The 23,271-nt window shown below is 41.1% G+C and overlaps 1 protein-coding gene and 1 long non-coding RNA gene across 6 annotated transcripts in view; both read right to left on the bottom strand.

The window, feature by feature from the left end:
• Positions 1 to 1,460: 1,460 nt before the first annotated feature.
• On the bottom strand, positions 1,461 to 4,525 carry LOC308504484. The gene is made up of 4 exons (XR_013994365.1): positions 4,369 to 4,525; positions 2,962 to 3,096; positions 2,579 to 2,674; positions 1,461 to 2,346 (listed from the first exon to the last, which is right to left on the bottom strand). It is a non-coding gene; the product is annotated as an uncharacterized lncRNA (long non-coding RNA).
• Positions 4,526 to 8,092: 3,567 nt separating this feature from the next.
• The window catches only part of AUH (AU RNA binding methylglutaconyl-CoA hydratase), a 154,177-nt gene continuing 138,998 nt past the window's right edge, over positions 8,093 to 23,271 (bottom strand). For all 5 annotated transcript variants that reach the window (XM_081065307.1, XM_081065308.1, XM_081065306.1 and 2 more), the window contains 4 exons: positions 18,875 to 19,062; positions 15,567 to 15,617; positions 13,965 to 14,012; positions 8,093 to 8,745 (listed from right to left, as the gene is read on the bottom strand). In XM_081065307.1, the coding sequence (XP_080921433.1) occupies positions 8,668 to 8,745; positions 13,965 to 14,012; positions 15,567 to 15,617; positions 18,875 to 19,062 (365 nt within the window). In that variant the 3' untranslated portion in view covers positions 8,093 to 8,667. The remainder of the gene's footprint in view (positions 8,746 to 13,964; positions 14,013 to 15,566; positions 15,618 to 18,874; positions 19,063 to 23,271) is intronic.

The following is a 23,271-nucleotide window of genomic DNA, read 5'->3' as shown; positions in this document are numbered from 1 at the left end:
GACCTTGCTACTGACCTGATAGAAACAAAAAGGATTACAAAGGAAAACTATGATCAATTTTATATGAACTAATTAAATAACTTAGATGAAATAGAAAAATTTCTAAAAAGACATAAACTATAGAAACTGACTCAAGAAGAAATAGAAAATATATACAGAGTTATAAGAAGGGACTGAATTAGCAATCAAAACATTTCCAACAGAGAAAATCCCAGGTCCAAATGGTGTCACTGGTGAATTCTACCAAATGATTACAGGGAATTAGCACCACTTCTACACAAATTCTCCTAAAGAAAAAAGAGACAGGAACACCTCCTCCTAAATTATTCTATGAAGTCAGTATTACACTGATATTCAAACCAGACAAAGACATCTCAAGAAAACTAAATAACAATATTCCTTATAAACATAAACCCCAAATCCTGAACAAAATAGTAGCAAGCCACATCCAGCAGAATTAGAAAAAGGAGTATAGATCATGAACAAGCAATTTATCCCAGGAATGTAAGGTTGGTTTAATATCTTAAAATCAATGTAATAACTATATCAAAAGAATAAAAAACAAATACATGAACAAATCAATATATGCTGGCATAAGGATAGACAGTGAAATAGAATTGAGAGTTTAGAAATAAACACTTACATTATGTTTAACTGATTTTTGACAAGGTTATCAAGACAATACAATGGAGGAAAGAATAGTCTTTTCAACAAATGGTGCTGGGACAACTGGGTATTAACATGCAAAAGAAGAAAGTTGGACCATACCTCACACCATATATAAAACCCAAAATGGATAAAAAATCGAAATGTAAAAGCTAAAGTTATAAAACTCTTAGACAAAAACATAAATCTTTATCACCTTGGATTAAGCAATGGTTTCTCAGATATGACACCAAAAACACAACCAACAAAGGCAAAACAGATAAAATGAACTTCATCAAAATTGAAAACTTTTGTGCTTCAAAGGACGCCATCAAAAAAATGAAAAGAGCCCAGAAAAGAAAAGATTTGCAAATCATATATCCACTAAGGGATTTGTATCCAAAAGAACACTTACAACTCAATAATGAAATGACAAATAACCCAATTAAAAATGAGCAAAGGGTTTGAACAGACATTTCTCCAAAGAAGATGTACAAATGGCCAACCAGCCCATGAAAAGCTGCTCAACATCACCAGTCACTAGGGAAATGCAAATCAAAACCACAATGAGCCAGCACTTCACACCCACTGAATGGGAACAATCAAGAAGAAAGTCAATAATACGTATTGGTGAGAATGTGCAGTTAGAACCCTCATCTATGCTGGTGGCAATGTAAAATGGTACAAGCACTTCAGAAATTATCTACACAGACAGACAATTTCAATTCCTCAAAAAGTTAAATATAAAGTTGTCGTAGGATACAGTAATTCCACTTCTAGGTATGAGGTGTGATGAAAAACTACACTGAATATTTACATTAAATAAATTTATTACAGTAAAAGACACATTGCCATTAATTCCCTTCAAAATACTCCACCTTCCTTCGAACACACTCATCCCATCGTCCTTGCCACTTTCTGAAGCAGCTCTGGAAGGCCTCTTTCCTGAGTGTCTTTAGTTGTGCTGTCGTGGCTGCCTCCATGTCCTGAATCGATTCAAAATGTTTACCTTTCAAGGTCATTTTGACTTTGGGGAAGAGCCAGAAGTCGCATGGTGCCAGATCCGATGAATAATGTGGATGAGGACACACCATAATGTTTTTATTTGAAAGAATTTTCCACGTACCAGAAGTGATGTGGGACACAGAGCATTGTCATGATGGAGGATGATTTACAGCACACTATAAAACACACCTTCTCTCACCCATAGCTCACACCCGACTGACAGCACCCAATAAGTTGAAACTAGTCACACACTGTTACTAAGGTTCAATGTGCCATGTCCCATATCCCCTCCTTTCTGTTGGATGGCACCTGGCAGCAGCCTTCACCGTAGTTTGTGATCACACCTCGCATATACGCAAGAGAAATGATAACATGTATCCACACAAATACTTGCACACACATGTTCATAGCAGCATTATTTTATAATAGCCCAAAAGTGAAAACAACCCATTGATGAATGGATAAACAGAATGTGGTGTGTACATACAATGGGATATTGTTAACCATAAAAAGGGAAGAAGTACTGATACATGCTATGCCATGGATTGAAAACATTATGCTAAGTGAAAAAAGCCAGTCATAAAGGCTATGTATTATACGATTCTATTTATATGAAATTTCCAAAGTAGGCAAATCCAGTGAGAGGAAGTAGACTAGTCGTTGTCAGAGCTGAGAACATAAGTGCAGAGCTTCTTTCTGGGGTGATGAAAATATTTTGAAATTAGACAGTGGTCATGGTAGCAGAACTCTGAGAATATACTAAAAGCCCTGAATTGTACACTTGAAAGGGTAACTTTTATGGTATGTGAATTGTATCTCTTTTTTAAAAAATCACCAAGGTGGCTTTTTCCTCAATACTGACTCCAGGGCTCCAAAACCAGAGTTCAGAAGCAATGGAATGGAACCCAAAAATGCATCTTGGAGATACCTTTTCCAGTTGCGAGCACTTTGGGAATCTGTTCTCCGGTTTGATGAAAAGTCAAGATCAGGTTTTCTTACAGACGTAGCCTCCATTCCGCCTCTGCTGAAAGTCACAGAGCAAGAGAGGGAGGGCTTGGCCCAGCCCAGGACCTGGCTCCTCTTCCTGGTTCTCTTAACCACGACACCTCTCCTCACGTTCACTTACTAAGACTAGTCTATCCCTGGGAGTAATTGGGTACAACTTAAAATGTCAGGGCTATCGAGTTTTTCAGAAAATTCAACATACGCTTTCATATCTACACAGACAATTTTTATTCCGCACGTAGTATCCGAGAGATCGTGCCCCATACTTGCACTCCCAGGTACCAGCACAGTGGAAGGGCGGGATACCTTGTTAGTCCTTGTGGAAGAATGGCTTGACAATCATGTCACACATCCAGTCCCACAAGGACCAGAGGTACAGAAAGTGCCTTTTGATGTTATGTGCAGGCTTCTCTTGTGTTCTGGAAGAGTCCAGTAGAGCTGCTGAGAGGTAATGAGAATAAATACAGCAATCACACCCTTCTAAGAATTAGAATTTCTTTCCACCAAGTCAGATGTGGGCTGTCATTTCCTGTATTTTATGGCATGTCATACATTTTTAACACCTGTATTTTTAAAGTGCTCAATTTTTGGCCACCCATGAGAAAATTCTAGGCTTCATAAGAAGTGTGTTTCAGAGAAGCGTTCACAGACCACTCACAATAAATGTTAGTCAATGCAGGAGAGGCTACGAGCAGCATGACCTTCTGCTGCCTGCCAAACTGCTCACTTTCTGTAAACTACACAAAGGTTTCATTCAACGTGGTGCAGAGGCTGAAAGTGAAAGTGACTCAGACTATTTTCAAAAAGGTCAAGACAGTGCATTTGCCCCACTTTCAAATTCTTCTGAGCCTTTCCCTGTGACGCGCAAGCTGGAGGAGTGGCCCCAGCTGCAGGCTGACGCCGTGGCGACTTTACTACTCGTGTCCTACGCGTGCAGGGCCGCTCTGGGAAGTGGGCTCGGGGCTGGAGCCGCCTGGGGACCGAGCCCGGCCGCGCGGCGCGGGCGGCCCTGCCTCCCGGGCGGCTCCTCCAGCACGTGCTCGGCCCGGGAGGCCCCGGGGAGATGAGAATACGCGCTGCTCCGCTGGGGCAGTGCCCCCGCGCCCCCAGAACGGCCCCGCACACACGGCCCTCAGGCCCGACCGTCTTCCTTCAGTGTTAGAAGCGCTGCTTACCCTGGTGTCCCCAAGGCCCCGCGGCGCAGACCCTCCTTAGGTGGACGCCGGCCCAGCGCACGCAGCGCACGGAGCGCGGCGACCGGGGACGCACGTGACCTCCGTGACCTCCGCCCCGTCCCGCTGGAGCGCCGCCGTCCGCCGAGTCCGGGCTCTGCCCCGCCGCCCCCGCCGCCACGGCCCGCCCCGTGCGTCCGGACAAACACGAGGCAGCAGCGCGGGCGGGCGGCGGGGCCGTGCCCTCCCCCCCCCCGGGGTCCCGCGCCCTCCCCCCCCCCGGGGTCCCGCGCCCTCCCCCCTCCGGGGTCCCGCGCCCTCCTCCCGCGGGGACGTGCCCTCCCCCCCCCCCCGGGGCCCCGCGCCCTCCTCCCGCGGGGACGTGCCCTCCCCTTCCCCCCGGGGCCCCGCGCCACACTGCCGTCCGCGGAAGGCCGGCTCCCCACAGGCCCCTGCGCTGCACGTGCTCCGAGGCCCACGTCCCCGCCCGCACGTCTCTGCCGTCCCCACACATCCCTGCACAGAAGACGACTGCCATTACCATAAAGCCTCTGCCCGGACGATCTGCCCGGTCCTTGCGGTGATTACGGTGATTATGAACGGCTGGGTCCTTTACAGGCGAGGAGACAGACGTGCGGGCTGAGCGCTTGGCCCGCGATGTCGCGCTGCTTTCAGAAGAGCTGCAACTTGACCAAGACGCTCCTGCGCGCTTTCCGGTGAAGCTTAACCCCCGAGTGTGACTCTGGGAACTGAACACACTGCTGAGTCTGACCAGCGCCGTACAGGGTGCCGGGCACACTCCCCCAAAAGAAGGATGAGGGGCTCCTGACCCACACCCGCCTCCTCTGTGCAGGCACGGCTACCGAGCTGAGTCCTCCGACGCGCGCTCCGGCGTGCGGCTCCGCACACCGAACGCCGCCACCGAGCCTGCTCATCTCCCCTTTTAAACGGTCAGCCGACAAACCCATTTCCTCAGCTTCTGAGCGCTGGATGTGGACGTGCAGGTGAAGCACCCATTAGAGGAGGTACTGAGCGGGCGCAGCTGTAACCCTCACACTGCCTGCCCCTCTCATCAGACCATTTGATACACACGGTTAGCTTCTAAGTCACGAGCAAACTGCTGAACCCCTCAGGCAGAGGTTGACACACATGGGTCCGTAGCCTGGGGTTGTGTTACTGGGCTGTTGTCACGCTGAACAGTGATGACAAGTCACGGCCCTGGGTTCACCTCCTGACTATCCCCCACCGGCAATCAGGTTCTGCTTCCAGAATAATCAGTGCCTCTCCTTGGGGATGCTGCAAGAGAAAATACACTGGAGCATGGAAACACCTGTAGGCATCTCAGGCTTCATAAATGGTAGTCGTTATCATGTCAACAATGCCAGCCCCCATTCTCTTATCTTACATTAGTAGCCTCAATGATCTTGTCCAAGTGTCTCCTTCAATCAAAACACACCGTATAAAGCTGTTTTCTGTACTACACAAAGGGATCCACAAGCTGGTGACCGAGCTCACTTTGCTGCCCCAGGGAACTTCCTCCTCTCCACCTATAAGGGCCTCTGCGTGAGCCTGTCCGTCACCTGTCCCAGGGCTGACTCTGACCAGCCCAGAGCTGTGCACCTTGCTCTGTCCTCGGCACCCAGCTCTCTCAGGATGCCCTGAAAATTAGCCTGAAAAGCAAACACTGCATACCGCACTGTCTGAAGATCAGGAGCTACCCCTCTAAGGGACAGTTGAATTTGGGGAGGTTCCCAAGGAAAAGGACTGTGAAATCCAAAGGAAGGCATTTGAAACAGTGGGTTTTTAGGGCTGAGACCTGCAGATATTTTTAGCAGAGGGTTCAGTCCCCCCAGCCCCCAGTCTGTAGCCTGTTTCATCACTGCAGAAAAGTGTTCTCGTTTTACCAAAATATTACCAAGTAACTTTAAGATGCTTTTTTCCCTTTTATAACACATGTATACTTATTCTTTAAGAAAAATAATTTCTATTGCTGTTTTGATAAAGCCCAGAAAATGCTGACATTCACATCAGTTACTATTTAACTAGATGGGGAGACAAATAAGAACAGCATGATTAAATATTAAAAACATCTGCCTGCCAGGAATTTTGAGCCCAAATCAGAGCCATGTAGGGCCTATCACAGGAAAGGGAACTAAGGTCCAGCAAGGAAAAGCGTCCATGGCCAACCAGCTATGAGTCTGTAGGCAAAATGTGTTTTCTGTAAGTATGAAACCCATGAAATGACACCGACTACTCCAGTCCACACAAAGCACTCTTCTAAGCACTGTCAGAAAACTAACACTTTGTGATAAGCCAATTTTTTGACAGCTAGAAAAGAAAAAAGGACTTGATTGACAGGAAAACCAGACCGTCTTACTGAAAACAACACAAATTTGAAATGGTCGTTTAAATCACAGAAATGAGTCACAGGAAATCTGAGTCTTATTTTTGCCATGTATGTAACTCTTCTCTTATCTCAGAATATCTGTAAGTTGGAGACCTCTTTTTTTCTCTCAAAGATGTGATAAATTAACCAGCACTAAATTACTTCAGGACCAGTTGGTCTCATGCTCTGAGATAACGAGCAATGTTTTGCCCCTGAATCACTGGGTTCATCACCCTCCTCTCAGTTTTCTTTGACTTCATCTGAACATATGGACATATCCACTGACATTTCCAGTTTGCGTCAGCTTGACGTGGTTTTATGGTTTTGGTGTAAGGATATGCAAACAGTGTGGGCAGGAGGAAAACAAAAGTTGCTGCTCACCGGCCACCCCATGCAGGCACCCTCTCCATGCCTTCTCCCCAAGGAGGGACAGGACTTCCATCCAAGCACCAGCCACTGGAACCAGACCCCCCAGCAAGACCTCTGCAGAGGAGAAAGCAAAGTGAAAGGCAAACGTCTATGCAGATGCTCTTCTCTTGCTATTGTGTCTGTAACATTTGAAGAATGATGTCTGCTTTCTAATGCACTTCCCAACTTAATCAGAACATGTTAGGAAATTCAATGGCACTCAGTCAGCATCAGACTATGACGCCAAGGTAGGAGACAAGTCACTGAGCATAGGCTTCCTATCTTTTCCTCATTATCATACTTACCTCCTACTCAGTTAAAATGGAAGTGGTATAAACATGTCACAGACAACAAAACGGTCCTGACACCTTTGAAGGACTATGACAAGGATCAACACGTTGTTTGCAAATTATCCTGCACGAAATGAGTGGTTCAAGTTTCTCAGTCAAGTGTACACACCACCTGATAAAATCAGCAGAGCTGAATGTGAGTTTTAATAACGCCTTTCATGATGTCATCAGCTGAGCAATCGTCACAGATCTGCAGTGTCAGCAGGGATGGCGACACCTGCACTCGTGGAGCATGAATACAGTGAGGACAGCCCGTTGGCAGGGTGAGGGTGGGGGGTGGAACTTCAGCTGATGGCAAGTGCATGCTTGCCTCTTTCAAGGTTTTGAGAGTTCACTTTCCCAAATTAAAAAATAAGTTTCAGTGATTTTAAAAATGTGAAGTCTACATGCTTTCCACGTGCAAGAACTGGTGCCGAGTGGGAGTGCAGGGACTGGGCAGCCCCCAGTGGAACCTGACTCCCCCATAAGGAAGCATAGCTGCAGTGTTCAGGGGTCACCGGGCGCTCCGAGCCCACAAATCATGTGGCATAGGGCCCAGAAAAGTGGATTATCCAGCACTGCTGGTCTCAGCCCAAGATAGTCAGAAGGAATAAACCAGAATAAAAATTAATAAAAATAAAGGCACTGAAATTCGTTTAGAAAGCTGTAATGTTCTCCCTTTGCACTCAATTCTAGAGGTCACTATTCCGGGAACAGTTGCTACCTGCCCCTTGCCCCAGGCAAGGCTCTGTCAACTCTGACCTGCCTGGGGTCGCTCCCAGGTCTGGCTGCTTTGCCTGGCCAGACATGGGAGAAAGGGTGGTTGTGGTCACCGCCATTCCTTACTGAAATCAGGTGCCAGTAGCAGGTGGGGGGCAGAGGAACAGAGGACAGGCTGCATGTCACTCTTAGTCCCTGACCCCAAGCCATGTCCATGGGCCAACCCTGAAGACCGTTTTCTTTCTGGGTTAGGCCAGAGGGCCAGGACGGAGCAGTACCACGGGCAGGGTCTCCAGGTGGCGGCCTCCAAGGCCTCTGCCCCAGTCTCTGATTGGATTAGTTCTCTAGTGTCCACACTGTATTCTAAGACTATATAAAGGGGTCACTTGATAGAGAAAACCAGCATGGGAAGGCAGTTTCTTCAAAAATCCTACATGCTATGCTTTATTCAATTCAAAAATAGGTAAGAGAAAAATTCCCAAGTTTTCTTTTCACTAATTTTATTTATATTTGGTAGATTTCACTCAGAGTATCTGTCAATTCTTTGTTGTTTGAGATGTACCTGCACGTGCATGTGTGTATAATCCCTTAGAAACTTTATTTGGTATAATTTCACATTTTTGGTATATAGAAATAATTTTATTTTCGTATTGCAGAACAATAGACATACAATCAACATTATTTTCTAGGTTGTGCAATATATAAATTATTCACATTAAAAAATTAAGAACAAAAAGCCTCATATGCAGGAAATATTTTAAAATGTCTATCTAATTTCGAATCTGTGTTTTGACAGTATACACTACTAGCTTTATAAATCTGAATAAATACATGATACACATTGGAACAAAGGACACATAGCTGCTTAATTCAGCGTACAGCTAACGCGCTCTTCACTTTGGTCGTTGGGATTCCAGGTGCTGAGGCAGACGTGGATCTGAAAGATACTTCCAGAAGTACGTTTATTACACTGGCAATTTAAACATTTCTGTTTCTTCTATTCTCCTTTATAGCGAGGGGATCTTTTCTCCTTGAAAGCCAGAAGACCTTCAAGTCTGTCTTTCGTTGGAATAGTCTAAGAGAAACAAAACATTATGTTATCTGTACCAAAAAGTAAAAAAAAACTGTAAAAGTTTAACAAGCTTTATCTAAGAAAACTAATCTAAAATTTTTAAATCTAGTCATCTGAACAATCCTATCACCAAATTTATCATTCTAACTCCAAATATGCTTTTCCCCCCATTTTGAATATACTTTAAAAAATTAATAGGCTTTATCTTTTTAGATAATTTTAGGTTTACAAAAAAATTGAGCAAAAGTTCAGAATTCCCACAGACACCCACAAGACCTCCACCAATTCCTCTAATATTAACATCTTGCATGAGAGTGGTACATTTGTTACAAATGAACAAATATTGATATATTATTATTAACTAAAGTCCATATTTTATATTAGGGTTCCACTGTGTTGTGTATTTCATGGATTTTCACAAATGTATAATGTCATGTACCCATCATTAGTGTCATACAGAATAGTTGCACAGCCCTAAACATCCCTATTCATCCCTGCCTGTTGTCTCTTCCAGAATGTCATATAGTACATAGCATTTTTAGATGGAAATTCTTCACTTAGCAATACGCATTTAAGGTCCCTTCCTGTTTATTTGTGGCAGGATAATTCATTTCCCTTTATCCTGGAATAATACGCCATTGTACAGATGTATCACAATTTATCCAGTCACCTACTAAAGGATATCTGGGCTGCTTCTGAGTTTGGCAATTATGAATAAAGCTGCTACAAACTCTGGTGTGCAGGCTTTTGTGTGGACATACGAGGTATGATCAAACACTATGGTGAAGTTTAAATTAAAAACAAAATTTATTACAGTGAAAGACACATTGCCATTAATCCCCCTCAAAATACGCCTCTTGCTTCGAAAACACTTATCCCATCATTCTTGCCACTTTCTGAAGCAGTTCTGGAAGTCCTCTTTCCTGAGTGTCTTTAGTTGTGCTGTCGTGGTTGCCTCGATGTCCTGAATCGATTCAAAACGTTTACCTTTCAAGGTCAGTTTGACTTTGGGGAAGAGCCAGAGTGGCATGGTGCCAGATACGATGAATAAAGACACACTGTACTTTTTTATTTGACAGAAATTGCCATACCAGAATTGATGTGTGACACGGAGCCTTTCCATTATGATTATAAAATACGGTGAATGCTGCTGCCACATGCCATCCAAAGGAAAGGCAGGGATCTTCAATATGAGAAGAGGTACAATGAACCTTAGTAACAGTGTGTGACAAATTTCAACTTGTTTGGTGCAATCAGTCAGGTGTGAGCTACGGTTGAGAGAAAGCATGTTTTAAAGTGTGCCTAAATCATCCTCCATTGTGACAACACTCTGTGTCACACATCACTTCTGGTACAGCAATTTCTGTCAAATAAAAACATTACAGTGTATCCTCATCCACCTTAATCACTGTGTGACTTCTGGCTCTTCCCCAAAGTCAAAATGATTCAGGACATCAAGGCAGCCACGACAGTGCAACTAAAGACACTCACGAAAGTGGACTTCCAGAACTGCTTCAGAAAATGGCAAAAATGATGGAATAAGTGTGTTTGAAGTGAGGGGGAGTATTTTGAGGGGAATGAATGGCAATGTGTCTTTTACTGTAACACATTTTTTAAATTTAAACATTCACATTATTTGATCACACTTCATAAGTCTTCAGCTAATTTGGGTAAATACATAAGAGCAAGGTTGCTGGATCATGTGGTAAGACTGTTTAGCTTTGTATGAAATGGCCAAATTATGATATCTGGTTTTTATTTGCATTTCTTAATTAACATATGATGTGGAGCATCTTTTCTTAAGCTTATTTGCCCTCTGTATATCTAATTTAATGAGGTGTCTGTTCAGATTTTTCACCCACTTTTTATTGGTTATTTTCTTATTGTTGAGTTTTAAAAGTTCTCTATGTTTTGGATACAAGTCCTTCAACAGATAAGTGTTTTGCAAAGATTTTTCCCCAGTCTGTGGCTTGTCTTTTTATTCTCATCACAGTGTCTTTTGCAAGGAAGTAGTTCATTTTAATAAAATCAAACATCACTATTTTTCTTTCATAGATTATACTTCTGTTAGTATATCTCAAAAGTCATTGCCAAACCTAAAGTCACCTAGATTTTTTATCGTCCAGAAGTTTTACAGTTCATCTTACACATTTAGGTCTATGACTCATTCTAATTTTTGTGAAGGATAGAAGGTCTGTGTCTAGATTAATTTTTTGTAGTTGTATGTCCAAATGTTTTAGTACTATTTGTTTTTAAGACTATCTTTTCTCATTGAATTGCCTTTGTTCATTTGTCAAAGATCAGTTGACTATATTCCGGGCTTCCTATTCTGTTCCATTGATGTATTTGTCTGTTCTTTTGTCAATACCAGTCTTGATTATTGTAGCTTTATAGTTAGTCTTGAAGGTGGGCAGTGTCAGTCCTCCAACTTTGTTCTTCAATCTTGTTGGCTAACCTGGGTCTTTGGATTTTCCATATAAACTTTAGAAATGGTCTGTCTATGTAAATAAAGTAACTTATTGGGATTTTTACTGGGCTTGCATTGAATCTATATATGAAGTTTGGAAGAATTAATAATATTGAGTGTTACTATCCATAAACATGGGACACCTTTCCATTTATTTAGATCTTGATTTCTTTCACCAGTTTTGTAGTTTTCCTCCTATAGCTCTTGTACACATTTTGTTAGATTTATACGTTAAGTATTTTATTTTATTTTTTGTGCTAATGTAAATGATACTGTGCTTTCAATAAAAAAATCCAATTCTTCACTACTGGTATATAGGGAAGCAACCAACTTTTACATATTAACCTTGTATAATGCAATCTTGCTGTAATTGCTTATGAGTGTTTTGTTGTTGATTCTTTGGGATTTTCTATTAATAGTTTTAGTTCTTCCTTCCCAATCTGTACACCTTTTATTTCTTTTTGTCTTATACTAGCTAGAACTTCTAGTAGACAGGAGTGATGAGAGAGGACATTCTTGCCTTGTTCCTGATCATTAAGTATGACATTACCTGTAGGTTTTTTGTAGAAGTTCTTATCAAGTTGAGGAAGTTCCCCTCTAATCATAGTTTGCTAAGAATTTTTAATCACAAATGGGGGTTAGATTTTGCCAAATGCTTTCTCTGCATCTGTTGATATAATTGTATGATTTTTCCATCGTAACCTATTGATGTGATGACAGATTACACCAGTGTTGAACCAGCCTTGTGTATCTGGGGGGGAAAATCCCATTTGGCTGTGGCACATAATTCTTTTCATACATTGTTGGATTTGATTCACTAATACTTTGTTGAGCATTTTTATATCTCTCTTCATAAGAGATAATGGTCTGTAGTTTTCCTTTTTGTTACGTTCTTTGGTTTTGGTATCAGGGCAATACTGGCCTCATAGAATGAGTTTTAGAAAGTGTTCCTTCTGCTTCTATTTTCTGGAAAAGATTGTAAAGAATTGGTATAATTCCTTCCTTAAATATTTGGTAGAATGCACCAATGAACCACCTGGGCCTGGTGCTTATTTTGGAAGTTTACTAATCATTGATTTACTTTAATTTCTTTAACAAACAGGACTATTCAATTACCTATTTCTCCTTGTGTGAATTTTGGTATATTGTGTCTTTCAAAGAATTGGTCGATTTTATCTAGGTTTTGTGGGCAAAGAGTTCTTCACAGAATTCCTTTATTATCCTTTCAATGTCCATGGGATCAGTTAGTGATAGTCTTTCTTGCATTTCTGATATTGATAATTTTTATCTTCTTTTTCCTTGGTTAGCCTGGCTAGAAGTTTGTCAGTATTATAGACCTTTACAAAGAACTAACTTTTTGTTTTGATTTTTTTTCTACTGTTTTTCTATTTTCAATTACATTGATTTCTGCTCTAAAGTTTATTATTTGCTTTCTTTTGTTTACTTTGGATTTAACTTGCTCTTAATAATAAAGCAGAAACTTTTAATTGATTTAGATCTTTCTTTTGTAATATATGCATTCAATGCTATAAATTCTAAGATTGCTTTTGATGTATTCCCACAAATTTTGATGTTTCATTTTAATTTTTATTTAGTTAAAAAATGGTTTTTAAATCTTCTTGAGAATTTTTCTTTGATACATGTGTTATCTAGAAGTGAGTTGCTTTACCTTCATTAAAAAGATTAAATCCCACCATTAAGGGATTTTCCACCTATCTGTTACTTTTTTCTAGTTTAATTCCACTGTGGTCTGACAGAATACAACATATGATTTCTGTTCTTTTACGTTTGATAAGGCGTGATTTATGGCTAAATATGCTTTCAAACTTTTTCTTCAGTCCCTGGGGCTGCTTATTCGTAAGAGGTTTATAATTTACTTCATCGAGGGCATGTGCTCATCAATGGCAGGTGGGGACATTTACCTACAGACCAGGCAGAGTAACACTCTAGCTGTCGTTCTTAATTCATGACAATGTTTAAATAGGAGCTGATGCAGTTTCCACTCTCGGGAAAGGTGGAACAAAATTCTTCTCCTATTTTACATGCCCTAAAACAAAGTTACACCTTTCAGAAAAATAGAAGGAAGGGAAGAGGGGAACGGAAGGGGGAGGGGAGAGGGGGACTGTGCCTCTATAGAAAGCCCTACTAATTTATGTACAAAAAAGAAAGCTGTATAATCAAATGAACAAACTTTCAGTGGGCAGGAGGGAGGGCTGAGAATGTCAGGAAGCGCCAATGAGTCTCCAACACGGATGTCCCAACAAGAACACTGCTCCCTCCTCTGAGCACTCTACACTGCAGCGAGGGTTCAAGTCACACCCACAAAATACAACATGAGCCAGAGAAATAGGCACAGCATGAATGGTACTATTTAATTATACTAAGAGTTTTCTAAATTATGTAGACAAGAGTCATTAGTACCGTGTTTCCCCGACAATAAGACCTCACCAGAAAATAAGCCCTAGCATGATTTTTCAGGAGAACATCCCGCACACAAGCCCAAATGCATTTTTTTGAGCAAAAATTAATATAAGACCTGGTCTTACTTTTGGGGAAACAAGGTATGTAGAACGGAATTAGTCATAAGAGCCGGTAACAGTCAAATAGCAAAAACAACTAATTTCAGCCAATTTATATGAATTTGGAATGGGTATGAGTACAGTCTTGCTCAGTGATACATATTTCATTTGACTTAAACAGAAGGTAAACATATTTTGTAAGGGATATCCTCATTGCATGTGATTGTATTACTTACCTGAGCGTAACAAGCTTCTTCTATGGCTAACCCTGTTACTAAATCGACCTGAGGACAAAAACAGAATTCATTTCAGCAGGAATTACTTTTTAAAATATGGTATACGCAATACAAATTCAAGTTTAATAATCTTATTCCAAATAACTGAATCCTGTTGTATAATGCAGCAAGTCAGAGGACCAAAGCGAGACTCTGGAACGTGGCTGCCAGGGTTCAAAGCCTGACTTCACCATGTGAGAGCTGTGTAACCTTGGGGGAATTATAACCTCTCTGTGCCTCGGAGAGGCACATCTGAACAAGGGGCTAACTGTAGTACCTACCAGTTTGGGGTACTGTCAGGATTCAATCAGTTAATCTAGGTAAAGACTTTATAAAGTACTTAAGATACACAGTCAGACCTCGGAGATATTGTGGGTTGGTTCCAGACAGCCACAATAAAGCAAATGTCACAATAAAGTCACACGAATTTTTCAGTTTCCCAGTGCATGTAAAAGTTATGTTGGGGGTGACCGTTAGCTCAGTTGGTTAGAGCATGGTGCTGGTAGCACCAAGGTTGCCGGTTCGATTCCCGCATGGGCCACTGTGAGCTGAGCCCTCTTTAAAAAAAAGTTATGTTTACACTATGCTGTAGTTTATTAAGTGTGCAACAGGATTATGTCTAAAATAACATGCACATATCTTAACTAAAAAATACCTTATTGCTAAAAAATACTAACCACCATCTTTTTGCTGGTGGGGGGGTCTTGTCTGGATATTTTGTTGATTAAAACAAAATATCCATGAGGCACAATAAAGTGAAATACAATAAAACGAGGTGTGGGGGGGGGGCGGGGAGGGGCTGGCACACAGTAAGGGTCATATAAGGTATTTGCTACTAAGTATTGTTACTATCACATAAGAATTTCTGAAAACTAATCAAAACCTTTGTTAATGTTTAAAACTGCATTTTTTGCTAACAAATTCAATTTTTTCACTGTTATGAAGCCCAGGACAATACAGTGAGTTCTGGGTCTGCAAGTAATAAGTACCTTTCTTCAAAACTCCCATCATTTAACCAGAATGTACATACTGTAATTACAGCTGGGTCAGTGGTGCCTGCATCGCTTCCCTGCCCTACCTACCTGCCCCTGAGCCACCTCCCCAGAGGAACCCCAGGACACCCTACAGACTTGCCAGATTTTATGTGTATCTCCTGCAGAAAGCACATGGAGATGTTAAAGGTAGAGAGCCAGGAAGTTCTCCCCAAAATGCATTTTTATAATACAATACTGGTACTGAGAAGACACACAAGGCCTTTTCCTTTTGATTTTCCTATGAAATACTAGCCAGAAAATCTATTAACTCAATGGCAAAAGTAACAAGCATGTCATTAAGCTGTAGGGCATCGGTGAAATTACCAAATTCTGTGACATGACACTGAATTAACAGCTTAAGCAGAATGAAATAAGTGATGTGGTTACAAAGAACCTGAGCAGCTTTCAGTAGCACTGAAGCAGCTACATTTTAGACCATTAAGAAATAATGCACAGGTCCAAATATGGATCATTAAATTAAATCCCCATTCTCTACTCTAACAATAAACTCAAGCATTAAGGAACTTACCTCCATCCCTTGATTAATTGCTAATTTTGCCACTCGCATCGCAACAGGTCCCTAAAATTCAAATAAAAGAAAAAGATTTTAATTATTATTTATGCAAATTATGTTGTACATCTCAGCAAAATTCAGAAACTTCCACTGCTGGCTCTCTGGCCTAGGAGCAACAACCATTAGAAGATGCAATTGATGAGGAATTTCTTTTAGGAGCTTTGCAAAGTATACATCGCAACTGTAGCAACTCTACTGCATCAGCAAGTCACGTAGCTTGTAGCAGCCTGTATATACGGAGGTCAGCAGGTGGTGTGCGCCTAGCACCAGGCTTACCACTCTTCACTCAATCTCCCTAGAGGCTAAGCAGGGAAAAGAAAAGGGGGCAAAGTGTCTGGCACGACACCACACCCATCAGCAGCATGACAGAGCCTGAGGTTCAGACATCATCAACATTAGACACCGGCTCTGTCTTTCTCCTCCATGGGCACCGATAAATAACCACAAGGATGAAGTACAGTAAAGCTGTTCTTCTGGCAGTGCTCCCACATCACACAAAAACTGAAAGTCCAAACAAGTCATTCCAGATGTATGGGGGTCACAGAGAAAAGACCTGGGTGTCCTCTGTGAGAAGGAAAACATTACTTTTGTCTTAGAAAACCACAGTCCTCCAGATGGAATTTAGTGATTTGTTTACATTTTAAATTCCTAAAAAGTGTTTAGGTGTGATGAATTAGAATTCAGTGGCATATTTTAAAATGTCTTTTGAATTAAAATGCAAGGCTGTAAATAATAGACAGGACAAAGGACCCCAAAAAGTAAAAGGTAAATGCATGACAACATGAAAGGGCCATTTTTTCCTATCCAGGGTTTTTGACGATCAACTTTAACCTTTCTAAATTAAATTCTCTTCCTAAGTCACATGTTTAAAAATGTTTTTCAGAGGCCACAATTTTCCAAGGCTTATACAAGTATCTTAGTTAGAATTCTTCCAATTGTGATCTGTATGGGTAGGGCACATATAAGTGTTTTTTTTTAATCATCAATTCATTTTTTTTTTCCTTAAACACAGTGCTCCTTTCCACGAGACCCTTCTCTATTCACTTTTATTACCAGCTAATCCTTGTTTGGGTACTGGTCAAACTTCCATATTAAACCAATCTCCAAGCCCCCTGTTCCAATGTGGATGGGGACTCAGGCGTCTGGGACAAGCCTGGAACCTTGATTGTTGAACACACTCCCAGGGGATCCCCGGGCTGCCAGCCCACAGAACACACTCTGGCCAGCAAGGTTTAGAAAACAGCAAAAACAGCAGTGAAAATGCTCTTAGGTATAATGCTTATTGAATTAGCTTCTCTTTCAAAATCTAAAACCAATGCCTCTTCTATACAAAACCACTTTCTCAGACAGAAACATGGAAGTAACATATAATACAGAAATCACACAGAAATACTAATTTTATAGAAGCTTTCTAATTACTTGGAAGAGTAATCATTCAGTGACAAAACTATAAAGATTATTCCACCTCAAATTGCGTTTTATAACGTTTGCATATAGTTTCAGTTATACATTTTCAGCATCTCCCTTGACCTGGGGAAGAAATAATTCCACCAATTTATGTTCTCAGAGGCATGTCCGTCAGACAAAAGAGACAGTAACGACAGCCCGCTTTCCAAGGGGGGGAATGCAACTGATGTCAGATTGGGGTGGGGGCTCTCAGGCGGGGTGCGTGTGGGCAGTGAGGGCATTACTGCAATGAGAGTCACCGGGAGAGAGTGAGAGAAGGCATGGGAACCGCAGGGGTGCTAAGGCACTAACAAGCCTCCTGGCTGGAGCTCCAGAGCAGGGAGCTGAACACTCCTGGCCAAAGCCAGGACATGCTGTGACATGAGGACTGGAATTGTGCTATTTAACCTTGCTTAGACACACCTCTTTATTTCAACTGTCACATGTGGTGGTCATAAAGTTTTAAGCCAAAGGAAGTCATTAAACCAATATTTAAGCTATTATCTCTCCTGACACTTGGACCTTTAATCTCTCTTTAGGTAGACATTTCCCTATTTGGGGGAAATATTAATGCCAAAGTTACAATAAAAGCATTTGTTTTCTTTAAAGCAACAAAATCTTTTCTACTTGCTCTCTTTCCATAATTCAGAGTATAAGGCTCTGTGTTACCTTGTATGGGGAATAAATTACATAGGGGCCCTGCCCTGAAAAAGCTTACAGCTCATTCGTTCATTGAGAAGGACTAAAGTGCTATCAACACCAGGCAGTGTGGCTTTAGAAGTCAACTATGAGGCCCCTTCGGACAGCTCTCAGGGGACAGGTATGTCACAGCAGGACTAGGCCTTTGACAACAAAGAACTCCAGGAACTGGATGCGACACTCCCAACAAATATGGAGGGCATATGCATATTTTTTGGAAAGGAATTCATGAGAATCCCCAAAGGATCCATGGCCCCAAACAGATATCGAATCCTGTCTGTGCTAAATGACTGAGTTAGAAAGGATGTTATTTTGACTCCAGAAATGGTTGGGGGGGGGGGGGGTTTAAAACTTCCAATTCCAGTAGGGATAAAGACAAATCACTGTTTATATAGCAAATATCCTTAAATCTACCATTTCAGAAAAAAGTAATACTTGAAAAATACACCAGGGATAGAGTGTGAGAACAAAGAAACCCTTAAAACAGGATCCTTGATGTACAATTATTAATATTACACATGATGACTGTTGTCTGTGAGTCAACATACAGTGAGTTCCAGATTTGAAAGTGGAATTGTGAGGAAGTATATTGTGCACACAGGAGTTAAGATAAGGCTACATAACTAAAGAAACACACACCATGAGAGGAGCCCCCACTGGTGCTACAGCAGGTGCCGTCAGCTAGGGTACCACAAGAAAAGCCCACTTCGGCACAAATGGCTCCACTCTCCTTACTCATTTGTGTTTCAGCTAGAGGGTGACCAATGTGACAACCCGTCCATTGCTATTTCTTTCCACATGTACAGCTCAGGTCAGAGTGTTTAACTGGTGAACTTAAAGTGCTACGAAGTCCTGGCACGTGTGACAAACACGCTTGAGATATAGTATCAAAGCGAGGCTTGAGTATGGGCCTCAGATTACCTTCAAATGGTAATCTTAATTCTGAAGGCTTTTCACGTTAATCCAGTATACTATTTCTAGGTTTTGCAGCTACTGTGTACTTCTCTACTTGGAGAGCAAACCAAAGACATCATGGGTATATGAGATGATTATTGTTTTTGTCAACTTGCTAGAAAAGTTCCCTAAAAAGAGGGAAAAGGAAGTGTAATTAGAAATACCTGAGGTAAAAACTCTCTCGCTAGGTCCAAGGCCTTTCTGTAGGCAGCGTCGCCCTCCTGGTTCTGCTCCAGAACATGGCTGACCAAGCCCACAGCCTTGGCTTCCTGGCCATCGAGCACCCGTGCAGAGAAGATGAGCTCTTTGGCCAGCGACATCCCAATGGCACGAGGCAGTCTTTGCGTTCCCCCTGCAAATGGCAGAGAGAGAAAATGCAGGCAACGATTTCATTTAGGTTTCACATTTCAACGTTTCCTTTCTTCATCTATAAAAATAAACCAGGGTGGTGGCCGGATGGCTCAGTTGGTTAGAGCCCGAGCTCTTAACAACAAGGTTGCCAGCTCAATTCCCGCATGAGATGGTGGGCTGTGCCCTCTGCAACTAAAGACTGAAAATGGCGACTGGACTTGGAGCTGAGCTGCGCCCTCCACAACTAGATTGAAGGACAACGACTTAGAACTGATGGGCCCTGGAGAAACACACTGTTCCCCAATATTCCCCAATAAAGTTTATTTAAAAAAAACCAAAAACCTAGGGCAAGTTTATATGTCAAAATTAGTAACTGGAAAACCAGGGCAAGTTTATATGTCAAAATTAGTAACTGGAAAACTTCAAAACAGAATCTAATTTCTTAATTTATAAAATGAGTAACGCCAAAAAGCACTTGAGAATATCATTGATTCTGGCACTATTACTTTCAACATAGCTGCTGTGTTTCTCAATTGAATCCACCGTCATTACAGTGTCAGGAATCCTGCGATGCACAGCGGTGGGCAAGCAGTACTGTCCCTCAGCCCATTCACCAGGAGACAGGTCCATCAAACATGGCACTTCTCTTTCAGTGTACATAAAACTTACCAAATTCTGAGAAATTCAATTCATGTACTTGAAAAGAATCATTTATGGTAAATGACTTGTAAACTAATTCTAGTTTGATTTTTAAAAAAGCAAAACAAAACTGATAACTGCTCATGCGAACAGGCTTTATCCGGCAGTGTTTACTTTTCTCGTGTAAGTGTGCATCAGCCCAATACACTGCTCTGTTAGCTCCATCTATGTGTTCACTCCAGTATCCTCGGCGATGAGGCTGGGATCTCATTAACTAGAAAGCTGGACAAAAGCAGGTAATATTCTTACTGGTAGCCTCAATTTTTACCAATAAGAATATGAAAACAGCTAACTCAGGATTCGTATAAATCTCATCCTTAATGGCTGCTGGGCTGCGTGGCTCCTGGCGGCTACGGGGCAGGAGCAGCTGACTGCCAAGTTCCAGAGGAGGAAAGACAAACTGATGGTCTGCCATCCAAATAAGCTCACTGTATTTTGTTTGGCCCACAACGTTTACACTTTTTCCCCATATTAGTTACCAACAATTAAAAACTGGGTGGGTGATTGCATACAGAACCAACTTCTCCTGGCCGTCTCCGGGAGCTGCCCCTGTAAGACGCAATGCGTGCCATTTGCCCACCTCCACCACAGCTGTTAGTGCACCCCTCCTAACAACTTTCACAGGAAAGCAAATTTTTTTTCTTATTCACATCTCCATCAAAAGTGGGAAAATGAAACAGAAAGACCACAAGTTTCAAGAAAGCATATTTCCCTTCAGAATTAAGTCTATTCCTACATGTTTAACCAACAACAGAGCGTGCCCATGTTGGAAGAACACAGCTTAAGATGTTATTACTAAGCAACCATATTACGAACCACGACCAGTCCTCAGAACATTAAAAAGAAAAAAAAACCTCAATGAATTAGGAAAGGACTGACATTATCTACAGGGATTGTTTTTGAACATAAATGAGTACTGCTTCTGTAAAACTCATTTATTAACCGTTTACACTGCTCAGTTAGAAATGGTGAGTGTATAAGTTTTTTACTCAATATGGCAGAAAATGTGTCTGAAAAAAATGAAGCATTGACAAATTTAAATCTAACTGCAAACACAGTTGTTACTCAGTGTAGTAAAGATAGGTCTGAGAACTTAAGGGAAAAGCTGCATGGAAAACACAAGTTATTTATGGTGTTTCCAATGGCAGCTGATTAGAACAGATATAAATAATACAACCCAGATAGCTATATTTACTCATGAAACTGATGAGAATTTTCATGAGCCTGAAGAACTTACGAAACAGTGCTCATGATAAGCACAAATTAGGAAATTATTCTTTTCTATGTTCTGTGAAAAGTTTAATGTAGATTGTTCAAAATTAACAAACGTGACCCTCAATGGCCATTGTTAATGTTACTTTTTATTCAACTGAAACTCAATATTTTGCAAGTCCATAAAGCTTAATTTAAACCCATTCATCATATCATTTTGCTTATAGTATCCGTATCATTCTCCATGAATGAGGATTTTGTACAAATTTAACACAAAGCAACACTCATGAAACTACCACCACAAAATGGGCCCACTCCTTCGAGCTGAATGGCATACAACTCAATGCTTTGATTAATGAACTAAATGCTAGAGGACATGATGTGACAGTGAGGCACAGCACCAAAAAGAGCTTTCTGTGCTGTTCAAAACAATGCATCATAGGATCCTAGGAAAAATCCTCAACTTGGCTCACCAACTAACACTGCATACAAGACTTGGGCCTTTTTGGTTGACATTATAAGCTGTCTATTTTTGGTACCGCCTACAAGTGGAATCATATAGTATTTGTCTATTTATGACTGCCTTATTTCACTTACCCTAATGTCTTCAAGGTCCATCCCATCCATATTGTAGCACATGTCAGGCTTTCCTTCTTTTCTAAGTCTGAATAATATTCCATTGTATGAAAATACTAAATTTTGTTTACTCATTCATCTGTTGGTGGACACCTGGATTACTTCTATGAATATGTGTGTACCATTTTTCAAGACCCTGCTTTCAATTCTTTTGGGTAGATATCCAGAAGCGGAACTGTAATCCTATGTTTAATTTTTCTGAGGAACAGTCATACTGTTTTCCATAGCACCTGCACCATTTTACATTCCCACCAACAAGGCACAAGGATTCCATTTTCTCCATATTCTCACCTTGGTATGTGTGTGTGTGTGTACGTGTGTATTTATTATAGCCATCCTAATGGATGTGAAGTGCTCTCTTATTATGGTTTATGATTTGCATTTCCCCAACAATTTGTGATGCTGTCGTGCTATTGGCCATTGGCATCTTTGGAGAAAAGTCTACTTAAGTCCTTTGCCCATGTTTTAATTGTTTGTGTTGGGGTTTGGTTTGTTTTTTGTTTTTTGCTGTTGTTGTGGTGGTGGTTCAGTTGTAGTCCTTTATATATTGTGAATATTAATTCCTTATTAGATAAATGATCAGCAACCATTTTCTCCCATTTCATGGGTTGCCTTTTCACTCTGTTGATAGGATCTGACACATAAAAGTTTTTAATTCTGTTGAAATTCATTTTATTTTTGTTTCCTGTGCTTTTGGTGTCATATCCAAGAGATAATTGCCAAATTCAACATCACTAGTTTTCCCACTGTGTTCCTCTAAGAATTCTGTAGTTTCTACTCTTACATTAAGGTCTTTCATCCATTTGGAGGCAATTTTTGTATATGGCATAAGGTAAAAGTCCAACTTCATTCTTTTGCTGGTAGAAACCCAATTTTACCAATACCATTTTTTGAAAGGGTCTATCTTAAATAGTTACACAAATATAGGTTTGATTCACTCATTCTGACTGAAATTTATCATTAGGAAATCTGTTGGGTAAGAAATTATCTAGCCAACTTTCCTATGCTGCAATTTGCAGAAATAAAAGACTGATCTGTATTTTTACATTGGTAGAATTGAAGATAACCACCCCCTACCATCTCCACGAATATAAAATTTGTGGTTTCAAACTGTAAAAATGATATAGCCTGTTCAGTTTGCCTTTCTCAATATTTAATGTTGATAGCATGAGCAAAGAGCTATACAAATGGAAGTAACTGAATTACAGTGCAGTATGAGAATAAACTAAACACGATTAACGTAGAATCTCAGATTTCTACAAATATCTCAGGCATAGTTACCTTAAATAGAAACATTTTTTATGCCAACATTCTACTCCAGTTTGGAAGCAGTGCTGTTTGTAAACAGCTATTTTCTATTACGAAATTAAAACACTACTGCTCGTCAGGGAGTCGAGGCTCAGTGCAGCACATTTGGCAACCTGAGACAAGACGTGTCACTGAGACCTGGTGTGGAAGGAAAGGCATCAGATTTATAAGTCCAAATGCAAACAGGCATACTAGAGAGAATATATTTCAATTCATCTTTATTAATTCTGAATATTAAATTCTACTATTAGCTTAGCATTAGGTAAAAACGAAGACCATGTGTCATATTCCTGCCAGCTTATCTGCTTGCACCAGGCTTACTCCATTAGATTACATAACCAACCTCCTTAGTTCT

The sequence above is a fragment of the Rhinolophus hipposideros genome (assembly GCF_964194185.1).
Source record: "Rhinolophus hipposideros genome assembly, chromosome: 11".
In the NCBI taxonomy this organism is placed as follows: domain Eukaryota; kingdom Metazoa; phylum Chordata; class Mammalia; order Chiroptera; family Rhinolophidae; genus Rhinolophus; species Rhinolophus hipposideros.
The sequence above is the reverse complement of the archived record's forward strand: the minus strand, read 5'-3'. Positions and strand labels throughout refer to the sequence as shown.